General features: G+C 29.3%; 1 protein-coding gene across 2 annotated transcripts in view; it reads left to right on the forward strand.

Moving 5' to 3' along the window:
* Nucleotides 1–24,473, forward strand: part of LOC129958245 (uncharacterized) — an 83,804-nt gene that overhangs the window by 43,136 nt on the left and 16,195 nt on the right. For both annotated transcript variants that reach the window (XM_056070550.1, XM_056070551.1), the window contains 7 exons: nt 536–693; nt 3,261–3,527; nt 6,338–6,557; nt 10,107–10,208; nt 11,884–11,928; nt 14,739–15,167; nt 18,994–19,116. In XM_056070550.1, the coding sequence (XP_055926525.1) occupies nt 536–693; nt 3,261–3,527; nt 6,338–6,557; nt 10,107–10,208; nt 11,884–11,928; nt 14,739–15,167; nt 18,994–19,116 (1,344 nt within the window). The remainder of the gene's footprint in view (nt 1–535; nt 694–3,260; nt 3,528–6,337; nt 6,558–10,106; nt 10,209–11,883; nt 11,929–14,738; nt 15,168–18,993; nt 19,117–24,473) is intronic.

A 24,473-nucleotide genomic window follows, 5' to 3' on the forward strand; every position in this document is an offset into this window, starting at 1 on the left:
ATATTATATGAAGCTTATTATAATATTTGAAATGTATTCCATTTGGAGAAATAGAAAAGAATTATCTGTGGGTACATTTTATACCAAAATCGTTTAGTAATAGAAAAAGTTAAAAATTATATCAATTGTTTCCTTCTTTTACTTCTGGCAGACATGCAAATGTATTATTTTCTAGTAATTGTTAGTTTTGTGAAAATAATTTCTTCTTTTATGTTGTATCATGGGTTTTAGCATATATTATATATACCCTTTTCCGGTTTTCCTTTTAAATGTTGAACCTCTTATATAGAGATAAACCGTAATTGATAAATTAAGGAATTGAGTTCTGAATCTCTTTGTTAAGTTTTTAGTTTTTACAATATTATTGAAGAAAAAATTGTCTTTCCCAGATTTGATTATTTTTATATTTTTCAGCGAATAAAAAAGTTTTAATTTATTATTCAGAATTTAGAATTTTTAAATTTATTTATCCTTTTAAGATATTGAAGCTCTTTTCTAAATTTTGTGTACTTTGTTTGCTTCATTTAATATAAAGGTAAGTCGTGGCACTCATCGTTACCTTAAGGATGTAGAAATGCGTGAAGAAGGAGGTACTCCATCCATTGTTGGAGCTATTAGAGCTGGTATGGTATTTCAATTGAAGGAAGCTGTTGGCCATACCATTATCGCAGAAAGAGAACAACAAATTTGTCGGTATGAAAAAAGATTCCTGTTTTTATTCTTGCTGGGCTTTCTTATATTTTATTCTTATGTACAGCTGATAATCTAATATAAATGTTTTCTTTTCAAAGCCAAAGAAAAATAATATAAATTTTATGATAAATATATACATTATTTCTGGAATGCAATGATATTATTAATATAAAATTATTAAAATATATCTTGGTATGCTAATTTAATTGCCGAGGGCATCACTAGTATATTGTTCGTGTACAGGGAAAAAGTACAGCTTTGTTGGATACATGGATAGCATAAGTTTTGAACTGGTTCCTACTGAAAATTTTTATTTCTTCATGAGTTAATAGCAAAGCTATTAGATTGTCATACTGTAGATAATGAAGTCATTGATTTACTTTATTAAATTGAAAAGAACGACACAGTGATATTAAAATATTAAGAGCAATATATCAATTGAATTACATGAAGGGTGGAGTGTAATGATCCCTCATTATCACTTATGACATGTGTAAAAAGAAGTGAGAGGTGAAGTAAAACGTGTTTCCTACAGTGTTTAATTTCGGTATATGGGTATAAAGTTGAATATGATCCCATCATCATGAGTTTAAGATGTAAGTTCTTTGCACCTTTGTAGGGTTGAGTTACGAAATAGGTTGCAAATGAAGAATTAGACTACTCTAAATTGAGGAAAAAGACATGCAATAAGAGTACTCCCAAAAATGGGAATAAAAATTTACCCGTATACGTGATCACGCGATTCTCCCTTTACGGTCCACGGTATCGTATACGAGACGAGCCTTTCCGTCACTATGGGCATACGATAACGCCTGTGTAATTTCTATTTAGAACGTTTTATTTAAATTTCTAAACAACACTAAATGGCCATTGAAGTCCGTTATAACTTGGAAGCGTATTTCACTGTGTGTTGACCTAAAGTGTGATTATTTATTTTACTCTGAGTTTTTGTTTATATTTTGATTGAGTGGAGAAAGGATGGAATGCTTATTAGTTTATGTAGCAGGAATAGATTTGTCTTTTGCAGTTTCGGGATTGCTACATAGTATTTTGTATGTTTTTGATCAGTTCTTTTTTGCTTTCCCATTACGAAAAGAGTGAAATATTTAACAGTCTAATTGTATGTTATTTGACCTTCATAGGCGAGTAGGCATTGTTTTCCGTTCTGCGTTTCTAGATTTGATAGATTTATTGGTGCTAAAAATGGCTCTCTAAAAGTACATGCGTGATTTAAATGGAAGCTGGTGTTCTTGTTGATTGATTTGATTTTTTTCGTTTGGAGAATATGGGAAAATGATTGATGGGAAATGATCAGATAATTGCTGCGGGAGAGTGAAATAGACTGTGAGCGTGAAATATTATACAATTTTTATATTTGTAACTTTGTTTTCATATGTGTAATATTTGTTTTCGTGGGTATAGTTAAAAGTTGAGTGTTTTGCTTATTTCATTCATTTCTATAAATGCTATAATCTTTATATTGATACATATTAAATATTAGTATATTATGTTACTTGTAAAATTGAAGTTATTGCATTAAAATGATGATTTTATATGAATTTTTTTTATAAAATTAGGCTTGGCTGTGAAAATTGCATGGTGACGCTCCACTTCGGAGCGTTCGGTCTTGTAAGAGCGTTTCGTTCTCCACTCGCTGGTTCTAAAGGGGTTAAGAACATCTTATTAATTAAATAACACGACTTCAATATTCATAACTAGAAGTTTCCGATTACGTATTTTATAATAAAAGTAAAAAATTACTTATATTCGTTATGACATTACTCCTTGTAATGCTTGTAGCCCCATCTATTGGTATTTTGTAGCTGTCATGCTTCAATATTACTGTGAAGGTGAATCTTAGTGATCAATGTACGTTTTTTGAGGCTCCTTCGAGCCGCAAATGTATGCAGGTTACAAAGTATTTTGTTAAGTAGTAATATTTTAAATGTCCAGTTCACGTTTTTGAATTTTAATCATATCACCTTTAACAATCCCAATTAATAATAAAATTTTTCACATAAGAGTTATCACTTATGAATAAAAATGCAAGTATTGAAACGGCCTTTCTTTATAAATAATATTTAATCCTTTCTTTATAAATAATATTTAATCCTTTCTTTATAAATAATATTTAATCCTTTCTTTATAAATAATATTTAATTCTGATATGGTAAATTTTGCATTCTTCTTGAAAGTTTAAATGATTTCCCCTCTTTCTCCGTTTAATTGTGAGCTATCTAATTTCCCAGTTCAAATTTTTACTTGAGATCTAAGACCGATCATCATACATTCTGAAATAATTTGTATGATTTTTGATATAACAACTGCCGTATTTTTATTTTGAATCATTTTAAGAAATTCTTCAAATGCAGCAATTAATGCTGATATTAAGGCCACTATTTCTTTACTGTAATGATTAAAGATTTCTTGTTTGTATGAAAGTTATATATATGAATTGCAAATTTAAAAAATCTTTTAAATCAAATGTAATAATTCTTGAATACAACTTGAAGTTATCAAATAATTGAAAACTGTCATAAAAGCAATTTTTTTTTTCCAAACCTTAGATCAATCTTCAGTATGTGGAAGAATATTCCAGGATTACATTTGCTTGGAAGCCAATCAGTGCCTCGTCTTCCTATATTTTCTTTTGTTATACAACATCCTGAGTCTGGATTATATTTGCATCACAATTTTGTCTGCGCATTGCTTAATGATTTATTTGGAATTCAAACTCGAAGTGGATGTGCATGTGCTGGACCATATGCATTAGATCTACTAGGAATTAATGAATCATTAGCTCTTAGGTTTGATGAGCTTCTTGCTGAAAACACGTAAGTATGCTGTGTGGTGACGGTTTGAAAGTAAAATTATAATTTGTATATAGAAATTTATAGGAAATATTTCTGTGAGCATTTGTTTCCATTATGCTTTGTTGTAAAAAAAAAAAAATTACATTTATTTCAAAAATAGATATAGTGAAGACATTTCTGGAATATTTGTGATCGGTATATAATTTTAACTGGATAGGATTTGATAAAAATATATGATTTTGCGTTTTTATGTGTGAGAAGGGAACACTTAGTGTGTTATAATAGTTTTTAATATCTGCTTTGATTGAACTGCAAAAAGTATTAGAGAATCATTTATCCTAATATCTGTTAAATATGTTATTTGTTCGCTTATTAAAATTTGAATAATATAATATATGAGAATTATATACAAAATTTGAAAAGAATTCCGTATTTGTTGTCTATACACTTTATAATATATGATATGGAGGAAAAAAGTAATTTGAAATTCATGCTGAATTTATATCGTGTAATTTGCTGGTGTGTAAAAAACTTATCAGGTCAAATGTATGACTTCTAAGAAGCAGTTGGAATTGATTTAAAAAACGAAGATATGTGCTTGAGTGATATGTAATTTTTTCCAAGATGGGGAAAAAAAAAAAAAAGTAAAGCATACATACTTTTAATAATTTTTCTTAAGAGACTTATGTTAGACACAAACATTGAGAATCCTGAGAAAGTTTTATTTTACAACTTTTACATTTACACCTTTACATGGCAGCTATGTTGGTATTAGAGTATAAATGATATTTTTCATTGTTCTTTATGTGTTGAATTTGTCATGTGAGTAGGTTATTACAGTTTATGAAAACATTTGTAAAATTCTGTTCTATGGAATGGGAACTTTTATTAGATGATTATTATTTTTAGAATATATTTTTATTCTCATTTTATAAATAATATAGACTTAAAGACGATCGCCAAATAACTTTGCTTTGTCTTGGCAGGTGACAACGAATGGATGAATAAAAGTGAAAGTCGAGATATTTGTTTTTCAAATTATGAGCTAAAGAGAGAAAAACAAAAACCTTTATTTTCCGATTACGAATACAACAACGACAAAAAAAAAAAAAAAAAAAAAAAAAAAAAAGAGAAATTTAAATATTAGCTCCCAGTTTTTTGCATTTTAATTAGTCGATACAATGAAAAACCGTGAAAGGTACTGGAATATTATTTGAACAGGAAGTTCATGAACTTAAAACTATGGGAAAAAATCGGAAACAATGAATCATGACAGAAAATTGCAAAAGAAAGACATTTTAAATAGTATCAAAGATGCTCTTTATGCCTACCTTCAAACAGGATAATGTATTTCATGTAAAAAATCGTGCGTAATAAGGAACCATGTATTGGTGATGGATATTAATCAACAAACTGTACCTGAAAATAAGAAACTTCATCATAAACAAGGTGCAACAGATTTCTCTTAATTTGATTTATGATTCATTACTATCTGTCATTTCTTTCATCCAGTATGTTGTAAAATTAAAATGGCTATCATTTCTGTGTTTTCCTTGTTTCTGTCAGCTGTGTTTCTATATCCTTTGTGACTGTTTTTTTTACACCAGAATTTTTGATGCTACAGATACATTTCCAATTTCATGTTTTTACTTAGCTGAGTAATTGATGAAAAAGTAGATTTTGCCATTTCAGCTGTAACCATGAGGGCTCAAATTCTTTTTTTCTTTCTATTGTGCTAATTTCTATATAAATGAAACGCGTATATTTTCATTGATTATTCCAATTTCTGAGAATCTGTTTATCAATAAGGTTATTTTATAACTACCCTGTTATGTTTTACTGCTCAAAATGTTCTATGATTAATGCTTGTCATACTGTAGCATTTGATATATGATCATATTGTATTTGTTATTTAAATTATTCTTAGCATAAACAGTGACAGCACACTGTTTTAAGATGGGGAAACGCTCATTTGGCTGTTATAGGATGTGAAACTGTTAGAAATCGATATTGATTTTTGTACTGACAAGTATAATTTTATTTTTAATTATTTAAGGGGAAAATAGGAAAGTCCCAATGGTAAAATATTCATCTTTATTTCATATTATCGATTTTTATTTTGTTTTGTATAAGCTCATATAAATCATTCGAAATCTTTAATTTGTCAATACTCTCTTTAACTGATTACTTTAAAAATCTTTTATAGACCTAAAGAAATTGCATTTTTTTCTCCTACACATCTGATCACGTGCTTATTCATGCAGGGTGCTTTTTCTTAAGAATAATACGAATTTATACATTATTTCAGAAGGCACTGAAAATGGATGAACTAGTTGCATTATTTATTTTATATGTGATAACAATCGGTATCATTAATGTGGTTTGTTATTAATTTTTTTTCTTTTTAAATTGTCCTGTAGAAAATTTACTGAGGCTTAGAGGGCAACAACGTATCTTTTTTTTAAAACAAATAATTTGAATTTTAAAGGGTCGAAGAAATCAGTAATTTTGACATATTTCTCAAAAAGAAGGATAAAATATTATGCTTGAATATAATTATACTTGGATAGAAGATAACATTCTATTTAAACAAATATTTCAACTTACTGGATATTTCAAGCTGTAAAATATGAAGTAAATACATGTATTGAGAAGTTGAATGAAACTGGGAATTTTGAACTTTAGATTTGACTCGTTAAAAAATTTGGTTAGATGGTATTCCTTTTTTAATGTCATCGATATAAAGCTACTGGATTTATTTTACTTTATGAAAATACCTAAGCTTTTCTGAAATTAAAGCGTGATAATTAATAAAATATTTATCTTCATAGATCATTAGATAGGACTCACCTACGTCGTAAGGGTGAATATTCGGAAAGAGAAGTATTACGGCCTGGATTTATACGCCTTACCTTCCCATTTTTTATGCCTGATAATGATATAAATTTTGTCTCAGAAGCAGTGGCCCTTGTTGCTAAACATGGATGGAAACTCTTGCCTCAGTACATTTTTAATCCTGAAACTGGCGAATGGAAGCATAGAAAACGTCAAGTATGTATTCTGTTTGACTGGAATTTGTGAAGTTGAGTTTTTGTTTCATGATTTAAATGTAAAAAGTTATAATAATTTCTTAATGCATATGACATAGTTTATTTTTGAAATAATAAAAAAGCATATATATGTAACATATTTTGATTGAAGTAGAATGCAGGTTCGAAACAGTGAAGATACTTGGTATTTTTATTCTATTCCGAGTGGCAGGCATGATTATATACAAGAAAACGCAGCGCCGCACACACAGAAGTAAGAAAAGGGGAAAAAAAAGGGCCAAACAGATGATCACTAGCCTTATATAACTTTGGATTTCTGGCCAGGCGCCAATTCAATACACGTGTGACCTTTGACATCTTTTGAAGGGTAAAAGTATCACTTTCATTTAATACGTAGTACTGATGGCGCATTATTTTTACAAAGGGATTAATTAAACCGAAAGTGGAATTGGATCACGAAATAAGAGAATATTTTAGAATGAAGTTAGGAAGGGCTAAATTAAGGTAAAGTTTTGGAAATTAATTTGGATTAATTTAAGAGTTTAAAATATCATTTCATTCCCCCCTCCCACTACAAGCCATGTAAGTGCATCGGGGCCCTCGACACACCGCCATACCTTACAGTGGCTTTCAAGTAAGAAAAATTAAAAGTATATTGCTGAGTAAGTTTAATTTTAAAGGTATACTGAAAGTGACACCTCAGTTTCCCTTACCTTTACATTATACACATATTAATACAGACATCAAAATTATCATTTTATATTAGAAACATGAATAGAATAATTTTTGTGGAAATAGTATATAAAAACCTTACTAATCAACTGTAATAACAAAATATTAAAATTAAACAGTATTTTGCACAAAGTTATTTTGACCATTTTTCTGTAGAAACTCAGCTATTGAATTTAATTTAATGAAAACAGTCTATGGTATATTTGTCTATATTATTCTTAAATGTTAGGAAATCTGACTCAACAAGATTATTAAATTAGAAATAAAGTATTAAATTATTATAATCAGTATAGTTAAATATTAGTATAGTTATGATTTTAAATAAAGTATTTTAGCTATAAATAAAACAAGATTTAAAACTTCAGGTTAAAAACTTAGATATGAAAATAATACTTGCAGAATTGAAATATTTCATATTAAACACTTGGAACTGAAACTATAACATTCAAAAATATCTAATGAAAATCTTAGAAATGAAAATAATACTTGTAAAATTGAATGGTTTCATATAATGTAAGATTCATATATTTCAAATAAATCTTTTGGGAATGATAATAATAATTACAAAATTCAAAAATATCGAATGAAAAATTTGGAACCAAAAGTAATAAATGCAAAATTCAAAGATTTCAAACAAAACACTTGTAAATGAATGCAACAAACTCGGGGACTTAAAATACTCTTATAGTATTTGGAAAAAAAAAAAAAAAAAATGTAATATAATAAATATTTGGTAATTGAAGGGAAAAAAAGACATTTGTATTTTGTAAAAACAAGTATTTGGACACAGTGATAATAGAGGGTAGCTGAATAACTGTCGGGGGTGTAACAATTTCTCCTGAAGTATTCACTACCCTAGTCTAATTATCATGTGCCATTAATTATTAAGTATATAAGAATCTTGGTATGTTACTTTTTCCGTTCACAAGGTTTGTATGCATAATTTTTAAATAATAAATTTGAAAAAAAATTTAAAAACTCAATATTTTAAAATTAAAATCATGATATAAAATAATAATATAAAAAGATTATTTCCAATTATATTGTAATAGAAAAATGCAATTCAAAATAAAATCAAAAGTACAGAATCTTGAATTTAATCCATTGAGTCAGTTGATGGAGGCTTTTTTTTTTTAACACTAATGATGATGAATCATGGCACAGGTTGGAACTTCTTGAAAATAAGTAGCACAAAAACAAGAGGAAATTTTGAGCACTGATTAACTGGAACTTCTCTATGATGACAAGGAGCACAAAAACACAAGAGGAAATGGAGCGTAAACACGTCGGACGGCAAGAGTAGCGATGAGCAGCCGGGTAATTCAGGACTTCGGACGGTAGAAAATATTGCATCGGTAGGGTGGAACGACGTGGCCGTAGAAAACCATCGCTGTCGAAGAATTTCAGTGTAGCGAGAGACAGCACGGAATCATCTTCAGAGCACGGCAACTTGCGGAGGCATCACAGGAAACTATCCTTGTCAACTAAATAATATATAGTAGATTTTTAATCCTGTCGACTAAATAATATGTAACATATTTTGATTGAAGTAGAATGCAGGTTCGAAACATTTCTATTCAGAGTGGCAGGCATGATTATATACAAGAAAACGCAGCGCGGCACACACAGAAGTAAGAAAAGGGAAAAAAGGGCCAAACAGATGATCACTAGTCTTATATAACTTTGGATTTCTAGCCAGGCGCCAATTCAATACACATGTGACCTTTGACACCTTTTGAAGGGTAAAAGTATCACTTTCATTTAATACGTAGTACTGATGGTGCATTATTTTTACAAAGGGATTAATTAAACCGAAAGTGGAATTGGATCACGAAATAAGAGAATATTTTAGAATGAAGTTAGGAAGGGCTAAATTAAGGTAAAGTTTTGGAAATTAATTTGGATTAAATTAAGAGTTTAAAATATCATTACACACACACACACACACACACACACACACACACACACACACACACACACACACATGTAATGATATTTTAAGACTATAATTTCAATTTAATTAATTTCCAAGATTTTATCTTAAGTTAGCCCATAGTAACTTCATTCTAAAATATTCTCTTATTTCGTGATACAATTCCACTTTCTCTACTTAATTCATTCAAGAGAAGCTTTATAAAATTGCTTAGTCAGCTAAACGCGGATACTTTCACACGCTCGCCGTGAAGGGGTAAAAATATCCAGTAAGCACATTCTTTCTTAAAAGATCCCTGTGTTTCCCTTACACGTGATTGACATGCGTCAGAAATCCCTATCAGAATCTTATTAATATATTAGCACTGTGGAGAAATATTTTCCCTATCAAAATCTAAGGTTATATAAGGCGAGGGATAATTCATTTCGCCCTTTTCCCCCACTTCTGCTTTTGCAACGCGCTGTGGGAGACGCGCAATGTCCGCGTCTTTGCTTGTAAATAATTATGCTTTCCCAATGGATTAAAAAGAATTTTAAAATGATAAAAAGTCTCTTCACTGCTGGTCACAACTACATCATGTTTCACAAACAAAATAATATTACACACACACACACACACACACACACACACACACACACACACACACACACACACACACACACACACACACACACACACACACACACACACACACACACATAATTCTTGGAAAAGTAATTAAAGTTTTAGATTAATACTTTCAGTATCAATTATTTCTATATTATTATTTGCGTCTTTATGTAATATTATATTCATTTTTTCAGTGTCATTCTGTCAATGATATTTATTCTCGTCTGTATGTGAAGTTTGCTAAGTTTTGAAAAGTCCGCTTTTTTTCATATTTAGGTATTTTTAAGCAGAAAATGGCTTGGTTCAATATCTTACAAAACAGGGCGTTTTGTTGCCAAAGAAAATGATGTGCAAAATGGAATACTAAAAAATCCAAAGGTAATATGGCGGTTATTGTTTCATAAAATTTATTTTTAATGCATTCCATATGAGAAAGAAGATGCTTGGAATTGATAATCTAATGCACTGTTCAGGCTAGTTTTTTAGAATTTATATATATATTATCTATATAAGGATATATTAAAAATTAAGCAATAAAAGTATTTAAATCTGCATTATTTTTGCAAGTCTTTTGTTTATAATAAAAAACAAAACAAAACAGTTTTTGTAGTGCCATGTTCACATAAATTAACCCTTTAAAGGGCCATTTTTTTTTTTACTCATGGTATATTAAAGTATTTTTAGGACTGAAATTAACTTGAGAAAAGTGATTCATTTAGATTATAAGAAAAATTTAATTTGATTAATTAATTAATTCGGTTAATTAATGATTAAGTAACAAATTAAGAGCCATTATTTTGTGTGAGATAAGGAACTGAAGTCTTATTGAAAAATTTGTCAGAACTTATGCTAACCTACATAACTTCATACAAAGACTGATGAATTTTGTGGGAAACATACTTTTCGTGGCCCTTGAAAGGGTTAATAAGCATTTTAATCAAAAAAGCTCCTCTCTTCTGCAATTAAAATGGACCAATTTATGAAGCTTTTATTTTCATTATTTTAGATCAAGACTTCGTCGGGAAAACAGAACCTCTTAGTTGAATGACTTTTCTTGAAGCAACTGTTAAAATGTTAGAAAACTATCTAAAGCAGACATTTTCGAAGCTTTATTACTCGGTCATTTTCGGTCTGAGAAATATAGAACAATTTAGACCCTGTTAGTACATAAAGAATATTTTACAAAATACGACAAAAATTTAAATTTCGTAATTTTTCAGCTATGCATTTCACTGAAACAACACAAAATATCTTTCTTTCTTTCATGTGGAGCATTTTTCCAATTTTAATTGGATTTAATTTTCCAATTTTAATTGTATTTAATTTTCCAATTTTAATTGTTTATCTATCTCTAACAATTTGCGAATTAGTTATTAGATCTTGATTAGAATAGATATCTTGAATAATTCATGTTCATCAAAATTCAGTTAACCATGCTTTACCTTTTTTATAATATGACCTTTAATTCTTTTCTTATATTTTGACCTATTTATAATATGAACATCAGTAATCCTACGGATGATTTTTCCGGGAGAAATACTGATACACTACTATTCAATGTATTTGTACGGTTTAAGCTTTTTCTTTTGATAGAGTGAATTTTGTTTTTATAGAAAAATTAAAATTTGAAAGCTTTCAAAATAATGAATTAAATTATCTACTTTTGCATCTTTCAGAGATAACATTTATTAGGTAGATTGATGAAATGTGTTTCAAGTTTGAAGATCCGTCTATGTTAATTCACAGTTCAAGCTTATACTAGTGAAAGTTAATTTTTTCTTGTAATGCTGTAATTTTTTACGTTTTCATTTAATTCATTATTCTTCCTCCTTCCTGGTAAAATATATGCTTTTTCATTGAATTTACTGAATTTTCAGTCTACAAAGGTATGAATTGAACTTGTTGAACAATATGAATTGAACTGAATGAACAATGTTTCAATTTAAATTATAAATTTTGTTTTATTTCTCTTTTTCTTCATTTATAATTTGTAACACTTGCATATTTTCAAGTCTGTATATTTAAAAGTAAAATTTGGAAAAATTGTTTTCAGGATTTGTTAGATGAAGCTATGGAGATATTCCAGAATTCTATTTCGGTATGGTTTTTTATTTTTATTTATACTTTGTAAGAATAGTTGAAGGGCATTAGACTTTTATTTGAAAAAAAAATCACTGTTTTATTTTTATTCAAATTCTTTTTATGATGAGCATTAAACAATTTATTTAAAAAAAAGTAATGAAATTGAGAATTTAAAATTAAAAAAAAATATCACAGAATTAGTTTCCATTGTTTTAAACTTTGGAGAAACTGTAGGACAGTGACAGCAAATAAAATAAATATCTGGATGGAATTTTCTTCTTATTATCATTATCATTTCAAAAACCTTATATGATGATGAACCATCCAGAGATTGTATTTAATTTAAGATGATATTGTCTTATATACTATTCAGTAATTCCAGAAGTTTAGCAATGTATTAAATTATTTCCCTTCATATTTAATTGATGAACCATCATTGCCAAAGTTTTCTTGGTTACCTATTATTAGCTGGCCTCATTAACCAAATACTATTATTTGCAAATAACAAATTTTGAACTTCTTTTGCTGTGTGAATAGGTACTCCCTTCTGTTGGAACATTAGTTTTTCTTTACTTAATTATGAGAAATAAGGAAAAAGTACAAATTCCAACATTTTGATGTATTTTGCCTATTTCTCTAAATTCACCTGCTAATTAGAACAAAAAACTTTATCCCACATTTTTTTGAATTAAAATTCTTCTGTAGTCAGTGCTAATAGTATTGGTAACCATGTAGACCATTTAATTTCCCCCATCTATAAAGATATAACAGAAGTCCGTTTAATAACTCGCATGTGTTTTTTCACTCAAGACAAATGATATTTACCATTTTGAGAACTGTTTCTTAATTAGAAAATGAATGAGCTTGTTTTTTCTATGTAGTTATAAACTCTTTGCTTCTTGAATAAATAATTTTTGGATTCAAATCTTTGAACTTATTGTTTAGACACAAAGAACAATTTTTTTTTCTCAATAAGATTAAAAAAAAAAATTATTATCTTTTCGTCCTTTTTTTTCCCCCCCTTCTTTCGGTGACTTTCTGGGTTTTGAGAAAATTAAGAAATTGCCTTTGGGACATGAGAAATTTCTTTATCATTATTTTTATATGCGAAAGTTAAGTCTTTGAAAATAACTAAAAGGCATTCCGAATAGAAAAAGCAATTGAATTCCATATAAAATGAATTTATTAGACAAAAGTATCTAAAAGCATTGTGCATATACCCTTTGCCTTTAGCATAATTCAGAACTTCAAAATTTTTAGCAAGTGCATTTTTTACTCTGATAATCGCCAATATTCGTTTTCTAAATAATATTAGTGGTATATATTTAATTTTTATTTCAAATAAAGAAAATACTTAACAAAATATAACATGAGAATCCAGTGCCTAGAAGATAAAAATCATTGCACAATTAAAAAAAAAAATCCTGCTTTTTTTAGAGTCTCCGGGGATACTCCGGGGAGTTATTTTTAAAAAAAGTTTTTTCTACTGCATTTTTTTCTTTTAATTAAACTAGTGTAATCGAAAATGAAATTAGTTGAATTTGATTAATTTAGTATAAAATTTTTAGTAGTAATTAGTTCAGAACTTATTTATGATAAGCTATATGAAACCGCGAAAGTTTTGCTTAATTTTGAATTAATTAGAAGCGTAAAATTCTCGGACTGCAGTATACTTATTGAGCATTCAAAATACTTCTAAGAAAAATTATTATAATTTTTTCTGTTAGGATCCTCGAATGTTTATTATTTTTCAGATTGTTCAATCTTTCATTATCTTTATAATGATCTTAATTTGACTATCACTTAAATACATTTCCTATTAATAAAAATAAGGTATCTGAAGGTAATGTGGTCGCATTTACTTCAAACAATAATTGTGATGATTGTGTTTATGTTGAAAATATGACACTCTGAATTGGAGCTCTCTGCTCTCTTTCAATTTTTCAAATTTTTACTTTTGATTTTTTTTTTTTTCAAATTTAAAATTTGACAGAACATCTATTTTTAAGAAAATAGGGTCAGTGGTAGCAACTTTCTTATTATTTGAAAATAAATCCATTTTTTCTTTAATTTTAACTTGATTAAAGAGTTGCAATAAAAAGACACATATTTTTTTTTTGAAAAGAATTTATTAGTTGCTATTTGATATGATTTGAATGTTAATGAAAATTTTTTTTTAAGAAACGTTTAAAACTTTCGTAACTGCTGTAAAAATTAAGAATCTTCAGCAAAGCATATTCAGGTACAGCAAAATAAGGATTAAAACAAAATGGTTTTTGAATTTTGAAGAAATTACAGCATGCATGTATTACAACTGCTATTGGTCTTATATTCTTACAGCTAAGTTTAAGAAGCTTCTTGTGTTTCATGAAAGAAGCCTAAAAGTTTTGAGAAAATTCATCTCATATTATTGAAGAAAATAAAAAATCCTGTCAGATTCTATAATACATTGTATTTCTAAAATTCAATAACTTCATAAAAAATGGGTAAATATCTAAGGATAGATCAAAATAATAACTGACTTGAAAGGAAGCAAACACATATATCGAACGAAGGATTTTTGAACCATTGCACATTAGTGTAGAATATTAGTTTTCTTTTCAAATTAGTAGAACCGTGTTTTCTTTTGTAAAATTTTTAACTAACGCTGGAACCGCCTAATGGCCATATTAGCAGCACATGCTCAGATACCTGTTTGGTATATTGTAGGGAATCTTTTTCATTTATCTATTCACTACATTATGTTAATTCTAATTTTAACGCATTTCATTATTTTTCATTCTGTTCTAATTGCATGGAATAATGTGTTTCAATTTTAATTTTTAGGAAGCAACGAAAAAATTTACGCCAGATCAGGAGCTAATTTTCGATGATGAATCATCAGAACTTAGGTGGTTTCTTTTACCAAGTGAAGCAAAACGCTACATTCTTGGAGAGAGCGTTAAAATAAAAAAGACTGTTTTCACTGTGAGAAATTCACCAAGAAATTCTAATATATGTACACTTAATGAAAATGACTTTTCCGATCCGTCCATATGGAGATCTTCAGGTGATGTAAACTGTAACTTTACTGAATGCAGTACTGCAGGTTCAGTGTTTGCGATTTCTTTGAATAAAAATGCTAATGGTTTGGAGCTTCCTGATCAAACATGTTCAATTATGAAACGAACTGCTGTTTTTCATAAAGAATTGTCTTCTGGTGTGTTTTGCAAATGGCATTCTCCACCAACCATTATTTTTAGACCATTTCTGAAGGTACGTAGATTTGTTTAGAATTCCGTAGAATTTTATTAAAAATAATCTATAAATACAGTAGACTCCCGATTATCCGCGCCTGCCGCACTAAGTTTTTTTTTGTTGCTTCCAAGCAAAGAGAAAATGCTTCCAAAGCAAGAAGCAAACACAAATGACTGATTTCTTCAAAAAGGTGTAGTTTTACAGTTATTGCTTTTGTAATTACATAATACATTATAGTATTAAAACAGTACATATGTATTAATTTTTCTGTGTATCCTTGACGCCTCTCGTAAGTACAAAGCACTTTTCTGTTTTCATTAACAAAATGCATTTTAGGTTAGTTTTGAGTGATATACTAAAATATTAAACGTTAGTTGAACATTTCCTGCTGTTTATTTTACGTTTTATTGTACATAAAACGATTTTTCAAAGTTGGAATGACTGTTTTCTCTTTTTTGCTTTACCCATTTTTAGCTTTTTTCGGATTATCCGCGATTTTTGTTATCCGCGGTGGCCGCGCCACCCAATTCCGCGGATAATTGTTGTGTATGATTAAGGGGAAATTAAGAAAAAAAAAAAATGGCATTTGAAGAACAAATTCCGATTGTCATAAATTCAGGGTTGTCACGCCTCCGGGAAAACCTGGAAAATCGGAAAAATACAGGAAATTTGAAAATCGTCTTAAAAAAACAGGGAAAATGCAGGGAAAATTTTCATAAAAACCGGGAAAATATTTGGAATTTTAAGGTTCGAATTTATTTTCTTCCAATATAAAATTTTTTTTGTCTAGATAAGTCCAGTTTCGGTTTGCGATACAGTTGTTCTTTTTCATTAGATTCCCGATTTGCAGCTCAGTAGGATTACAGGAAAAGATAACACATCAAATACGAAAACATCAAATTTAATGTCCGAAAATAAACCGATTTCGAACTGTTTAGTTCAAGTACAATCATTAAAACTTGTTGCGTCGTATTCGTCCTTTAATACATTCAATAGTATATCAGAAATATTTTCAATGTGTTCACTGAAAGTGAAATATGTAAAAAATATACGGTGGTCCATAGAAAAATGCCGTACTTTATTTGTTACTGATTAGCTCCATGAAACTGATGGTTGAAAAATTTGCAGAAGTTGATGCCCAAATACATGAATTGTCAAAAATGGGGAAAAAAAAAAATCTTGCTTTGTAACGTTTTTTGTTAAGTAATCATTAAATGATTTTTATCGTAACAATAAAAATTAGTTTTTTATTTCTCCCGAGTCCTTAATTTTCTGTGATTTACAATTAAAGAGTACGAGATGAATTCTTTTCCACTGTATGTAAATATAAAAGCTTTCTTTTAATATGCCATCATTTCGAATATTGTTAAATTGTTGTTTCCATGTTTCTTCTACTCCATCAAACCATATTCCATTATAAGTAGCACATGAGTGCTGTTCGCGCATTTCCTCGTATACTGAATATACGTTTCGGAAAAAACACAGGGAATTTTTTTCCAGTTTGGGTTGCAACCCTGTAAGATTCTTTCTTTCTTTTTTTTTTTTTTAATTATGTAATTTAGACAATATGTTGGTATCGAATATGATTTCTTTCTCCATATTATGCCTAAAGTTTGTTTTTCTTTCTGTATCTTCAGAATGTTGGTAAGTAGTAATTTTAAAATTGGTCAATCTCTTATTTAAATTGCCTAAACTGCAATTCCCAAGCTTTACTTCCATTTCTTAATATAAATAATATAAGGGACATTTGGAATAATACTTTTATCTTAGATATTTTTTTGTAGTTCCTTTGAGTGAATAAACAATGGAATAAAATTTTAAGTTATTGGGTCGAGGATTTTAATTTACAACCTCAAATATGAAACATTGCTTTTAATGACATAAAATATTATATTTTATAGCCGTCAAACCTTTTTAGGATGTCGTTTTGGTTTAAGTTTCAAGAAAATATTGTGTTTTGCCCATCAGATTAACAAAAGAAAAGTATTTTTAATCCACATTAAATAAAGTTATTTTCATTTATTTAGAGTTTTAATTATCTGATATCTGTTATGTTTGTAAGAATAACCAGCTCACACTCAACATGATTTTCGTGTGTCTCAGAATACAGAATTCTTGTTAAATAATACCATTTGGAGGGAAGGCTGTATAGTGACTTGGAAAGTAACTATATCCATTATAATTGTGTTACTTCAGTCAATAAATGTACTTCTGAAGAGTTTATGAAATTAAAATTTTTATTCACTTTACGGTTTTATGATCATATTAAGTGAAATATCCTTTTCACAGGAACATTCCTTTTAAAAAAAGTTTCATTTTGCTGCGACCAAAGTGGCCCCAGTTATGAATTTTGGAGAATTTTTAACCTTTTCAACGGCTTCCTTAAGAAAATCATCCAATTAATTGATTCAATTTTTTCAAAATGGTTATTGGTTCGTCTAAATTAATAAAATTCCTAGCTTTATAATTTTACAGTTTTTATCACAGAAGAGTAGGTTTTTAAAAATTTAAATTGTTAGTATGTCAAGAATATTTTACAAAACAGAATAGATCCAGTGAATGTTGCATTTATTGACCTAAACAGCATAAAAGATAATTTTTTAGATCATATAATTCATTTTTCTAATTGAAACTATATACTTATTACTAATACTTTAAAAGTTAGCTATCAGGCTACAATGAGAATGGGATCTAGTTTGATAGTTTTACAAATCATAGTAAAGTATCTTTTAAAAATATTTAGGCTGAGAATGTTTAATCCAAGATTTTGATTTTAGTCTAGCTAGATTCTGTATGAGGCCATGTCATATTTAGGAGTGAATGTTGAGGGGAAAAAAAATGGTTATTAGTTACCATAAATGTTGTAATTGATGCATTTCTTTTTTATGTTTTCAAAATTAAACAATACATTACTGTGATTTCTATTAACTTTTGGGATAATCTGGAGATAATCAAGTATTTATTTCAAATTTCTTTTTTATAAGTATTATAATATAATCAGTATGAGTATATAATATGCTCATACTGGATTTTATGCCCATTTATTGACAAGATAAAGTTTTTCCAATAATATTATTATTCAGTGCATTTCTGTTGCATAGTAAAATTTATAATCAAGCATTTATGAATAAAAAGTTTTTATATGATCAAACAATATTACATGTATTAAAAATGTACACATTGTATTGTTTTCAAATATAGAATTACAAATGTGAACTGCAATGATTATGTATTTTGTTTCCATATGTTTTTAATTGCTTAGAAGTCATTCTTTTTCAGTTTTTATCTGAAACTTTATATTGAAAGAAAGAAAAAGCAAGTAATAAAATTTACTCCTGCATTCACTCTCTTTTACTTGCTGTAGATATATGTTGCATGCATTATATGCATATTTTGTATGAGTATGCAAATAAAATAATGATACCATATTGAATACTTTTTTGTTTAGTGAGGTTCTAAAATCCAGTGATGCCAAATATATTTCAGCTATGGTGCATGTTAAAGCACCCTGTTTTCTATCATTTTGAACACTGGATTCTACTAAATATTTAATATAAGTTCAGAATCTCATATGTCACATATGTGGATTCAGATAGCAACCTTATGTTTTGATAACTGCTCAAAATTAGTAATTTTAACAAATGGCAAATGCAGGGTTATAAAGTTAGTCCAATTACAGAAACTTATGAATAAAATCTGTACCAAAATTTTCCATAAAAAGTGCAGTATATAATATAATTTTTTTCTTAATTTGCCTGTGTTTTTATCTAACTATGAATCTATATCTTAATCTGTGATTTTTTTTATTTATTTATATGTTAAAATAACTGATTTGTTTTTTTAGGCTGTGAATCAATTCGATATGATCAAAAGTGGGGATAAAGTATTAGTTTGCTTATCAGGTGGGAAAGATTCGTTATCGCTGCTACATACTTTGCATCAATATCAATTTTATGCTAAAAAACAGGTATGTGTTTACTCAATGCATGCAAAAATTGTTTGCTATTATGTATCATAAATTACTGTAAGCTCGCAATTTCAAGCATAATAGTGTGGAAAGAAATTACAAAATATTTTTCATAATACATTTATTCGAATTTCAAAATAGTTTAATAGTTAAATAAAAGTGTCTTAATTTTTTCAAACTTTACGCAATAAGCAATTTTATAAAATTTTCATCTAATTTTAACGTTATGCTTACAAGCACGGAAGCAAAATGGTATTATTTAAAAGTTTTTTTAATTATTATTTTACTTTAAAGAATAATATTTTACAATGAAACTTTATCTTCATCCATTTTGCTAAAGATCACAATTCACTGCTCTTTATTATCTTACGATATTTCCCTATATTACATTCACTTCCGATAGCACTCATGCCTTTTCTAACAGGATGTTAATGTAACCGATCAAATCGACTTTCTTGTCAAGTGGTTGATTTTTTCAGTCAGAAAAGCGCTGGATAGATGAGGAATTTCAATTAAAGTTTTCGAATCCCTTCCCTCCTTCAATCGGAAAAATTATATATATATATATAACTCTCTGGTATGTGGCATAAAAAAAAAGTTGTCTTGTCAAATGAAAAACTTGATTTGTTTATAAATTAAAACCGGTAATTTCCTCCTGTTAAGTGTAATTTCACAATATGTCTCTATATTCATTCTGGTGTTAAACAAATTTTTTAAAGCAAAAGCATGTGAAATAAGGACATATCTTACATTATATGGAGCTTGCAAAGGAATCTTTGGATGAAATTATTCAAAGGAAATCAATTATAAAGAAAGCAGATAGGCCTATAAAAGCCAGGAAATGGGCAGATTAATGTAAAAATTGATTGATTCTGTTACTTTTGCGTCTGAAGCTTCTTTTATAATTTTATGATACATAATGGTCAATATTTTTCAAATCTGTACATATTTTTGAAAATTCAAAGAGCATTCAATAGAAGCTATAAATATGCTTGATACTGAAATGCTTACTTATGTTTTACTTTTGTAATCATTGTATGTTGTCTTAAAGTATATACATTTCGTAATTCCGAAGAATAGACACTAAACCACAGATCTTTAGTGCTAGATCAACCAGTTTCCAAGGTTTTATTTTTTTGCTGATTAGAATTAAAATGTATATATAATGTATAATAATAATAATCATATATATAATATAATAATGAAAAATAATGTTATATTTTCTTTCAGACGGCAGTAGTCATCTTGCATCCTATAAGAAAATTAATCTATTAATCCTTATATATTTTTTTAACAAGAAGATAAAGCAATATTTTTTTTTCTTTTTATGCAGCAGAAGTTTTAGTTTTAAAGGGTTCCCATAATCTTGGAAATCCCTAAAAATTCCTTTAATTTTATTTTCTAAACACGGAGCCTCGTAAAATTTACTTGGAAGTTTCGTTAATTCCTTAACGAGTATTTCGAAAATTGACGAAATGTGTATTTATTCTTTTTTGGGAGTGAAGAGAAAAACCAGTTTGTAATTTGGTTTTGCTATGAGAATTCCACATATGAAAACCAGTAAAAGTGATCTTCCTGAAACTTGCTTGTACATTTTCTAATAAATTTGTAATCCTTCTTCTCCCTCACATAAAATATGGGGAACTTATGAAAGGCCGTGAATGCCACGAGTGCTCAGATTTTCATTTTCAGTCTGCAGTACCGTGAAGAAAGCCGAGTATGTATTTTGGACATTTTTTTCTACCAATTAAAACCTACGTTTACATTTACGCGAGTGTATAAACCGACAGACGGCTATCCCAGGGACGGATTTGGCTCAGAATTTTAAATGGCTCTGCACTTTAGGTGATAAACCTGTGTGCCAAATTTTATCTACCTAGCACTTTACGTTTCGTAGTTATCGTGTTTACTTGTTCTTGGAGAGTTAGATATATTTCCTGTATCTGGAATATGTTCAAAAATTTGTTAGAGATGTATAAATATGCTGTAAAGATCATATTCCGAATTCCATTTGTCTTATTCATAGCAATTTGAAATTGTATTATTCTCAGGCAAACAGAAAAGTATTTCACAGAAATAGTTATAAAATGTGGAAATTCGTTAAAATATCCAAGGTCGGATTTTTTGACGATTACAATTCATTTTATACATTTTCTATGCAAGAAATTAAAAAGGTGTTTTTATGGGCTAACTGCCTATCATCGATTTTTTCTGCTTGGTGTGGAGGAGAATGAAACAAGGAGGATTACCATCACATAGAAATCTTCAAAAGAACCAGATGTTGGATTATAATATTTTTATGCTATTCATTGTGTCTCCACAATGCTTCGATGCAAAATTAAAAAATTGTCTTTGAAGTGTGTTGGGAGTTAATCATATAATTTGAAAGGGGCTTACAAACGTTAGTTTATACGCTCGTTATTTTACGCAACGTTATCAAGAAATGTTTCTAGACAAGATTGCTAAAAACTACTTCAATGGATCAACAAAATGCTCTTAATTAATTTAACTTAGTGTTGCTGCGTACTTTAAGGATGTTTTATTTAAATGTTTATTTGTTCTTAATGTTTAACGAAGCATTCCATCAACTTTTGCAAATGAAACAAATGAATTTGCACATTCAATTTTAGAATGAGAAAACAAAGAGACTGAAATCAGATATGCAGATATTCAACTTACATGGACTATTACACAGCCAAAATTACTTTGCGGCAATTTGTAAATTGGATTTGAGAAAGGTTTTATGAATCTTTACAAAGAAATAAATAAATTGAAAATTGTCTGGCTTATTAATTGTAAAAAAAAAAAAAAAAAAAAAAAAAAAGTTAAGAAACCTGGGTAGTTCTAGGCTGTAGAATATTGAACCTCGAGATGTCATCGAGACGCTAGGACTACAGAAATATCGATACGTGAACTAGTTGGTATTTTATGTTGAGAGCACTGAAAAAGGCTCTAAAATATAAATCATATAAAGTTGTTGCAATGTGTAGCGAAGATCCTGTCCTATCTATGAAACTTAGGATAATTTTGATCACCGACAAGAAAAATCTAACATTTTTGACTTTCTACCAGAGAGAATGTTAACTTTTGAAATTTTTAGCAGAGGATATGAAAAAAGATAGTCACTGGTTGTTTGAAAACTTTCAGTGCCATGAAAAATGATGTACTTGACTACCTAATTGCAGCTGTTTACAATTAGACCTTTAAGAATAAGGACGCTACCAATTATATACTAGAGGTGCTTATATCCAAGGAGAATGGCCAAATAAGTCCATTTCTGCTGTTACAAATGAAAACCATTCTTTTCGGTCTTATGTATCCAATTACAAGAGAAAGAACGCGATTCTATTTTAATAGAATTCAACAGCTTTTTAAGTGATGCGGCTTTTAGTTCAGTGGAATTTGAGGAGTCTGAAATATCCAAGTTGAAAAGTTTTAATCGAAAAATTTAGAAAATCGAAAATCTTGTTAGAAGTTTTGGGAGATATGCAAGATTCTGGTGGTAATATCTCATGGCCAGGTCATAGTTGAGAGGACATTTACTTTAATAAAAATATTGAAGCCGAAAACCATTAGCAAACTAGTTTGTGTTGTAAAGCGATTAGTTTGAAATAAAAAATTGCGATGGAATAGAGAATTTCTATATCACAAAAGAACTTAGATTATATGAAAAAAAAAAAAAAAAGCCTTTCTAGGTATGTTGGAAATAAAATAAACAATTATTTAAGAAAAAAAAAAGTGTAAGATATATCAGATAAGTAAGCCACTCCTGCAAGAAAAAATAATATATTGCCAAATGAAAAAGCAAATCAAAGAGGATATATACTTGTTTAAAGAAACAAATATTCTACACTGGTGATCACTTCTATCCACAAAACTCCTTAAAGCCAACGGGTTTGCTGATGTAGGTATATGGTGACACAATCAACAGGCCTCAAGAACAAATGATGGCATTTATTGACACGAATACACAAATTACGAAATACAGCTGAGACTCACACAAGCAATACACAGCAGCACTTAGAAAGAAGGGTAGCCCACAAGTAGAAAAATATTGTAGTAAACAACACAACAGCACACAAAGCAGTCAGTCAGAACTCAACAAGAAGAGAAAATTCACGTAGCTATTTACTATGATCCCTCCAAATGCCTGCTATTCTCCACTGTCTCCTCGCTTTAGCTGTACTCAACTCCGCCTCGCTACTATATACAACTGACTACCCAATGCTCGATGTATCTCCAGTATTCGACTCCAAGACTCAGCGCATGGCTCAGTTTTCAATTCACTAATCGAGATCCACCCAACGCTTGCGCTTCGCTGGACAGATCCAACTAATTCATCGCTTACCAACTATATGACTCAACAGACTTCGGCTTGATCTGCCGGCCTTTTATAGCTTCCGAGACGGGGTACAGAAGGATTTCTCGAAAGATTGCTATAATTCGCCTTCTATTTTTGCTATCACTAAAATTCCTAAAGATCTTAATATAACTCATTTTGTCGCCAGATGGTTGTCAAGTTGGTCGCCAAGCGCGGGGGTTATTGATCCTACATCCATTCAACTTCCTATAGAGTTGTACGTAAAACTCTTACGATGAAACTAACTGGGCGATGAAGCAACGTTACAAATTCGTAATAATATGTAAAGTTTTACCTGGAAATATGTAGTTATATTTATAAGCATTTAGACAGTATTTGATATTAGTAGGTATCTCTGTTCCTCTTTATAGAGAAGAGAACTTCATGTTGCAAAACATTTGTGATGAAAGTTGGAATTCGTGAAATTTTAGTAGCACTTTTCAGTTGTATCAAATGATGTTAGGATGTTAAACATGCAAAGACGATCTCCGACAGCAGTGATAGCATGATGCTTAGTGATGATTCAGAATTCTCCTTAATTTGGACTACTAGGTGAATTTACTTAGAAGCTTTTATTCTTGACTTTCTCACGGCAAGCGTGAATCAAGGAAATGGTTCTCTGGTGGTAATTGGTTGCTACATCTTGCAGGGGCGACGACTCTTGAGAAGGAATTACTCCCCGGTCGGTAACCGCTTGCCTCTCCGTCAGCGAGAAATTCAGGGTTTCGGTGGCAAAATTTTTCACTGTTTTGGAAGGGAGATGTGGAGAGCTAAATATTAAAGATATTGATAATTAGAAACCTATCTTATAGTTATTATATGGTCAGCAGTTGATATAGGCGAATTTTTTCAGAATGTGGCGACTAGTTGAACAACAGATAAGTCTGCAAAATGTTGGACATCTTATTCTTTTGTCGTCCGCTCAACTTGTAGTTTGCATTACATTTAACAGAATAACCGATATAGCGATAGAATAAATGAGATGTATTCATTTGTC

Source organism: Argiope bruennichi, chromosome X1 (genome assembly GCF_947563725.1).
Source record: "Argiope bruennichi chromosome X1, qqArgBrue1.1, whole genome shotgun sequence".
In the NCBI taxonomy this organism is placed as follows: domain Eukaryota; kingdom Metazoa; phylum Arthropoda; class Arachnida; order Araneae; family Araneidae; genus Argiope; species Argiope bruennichi.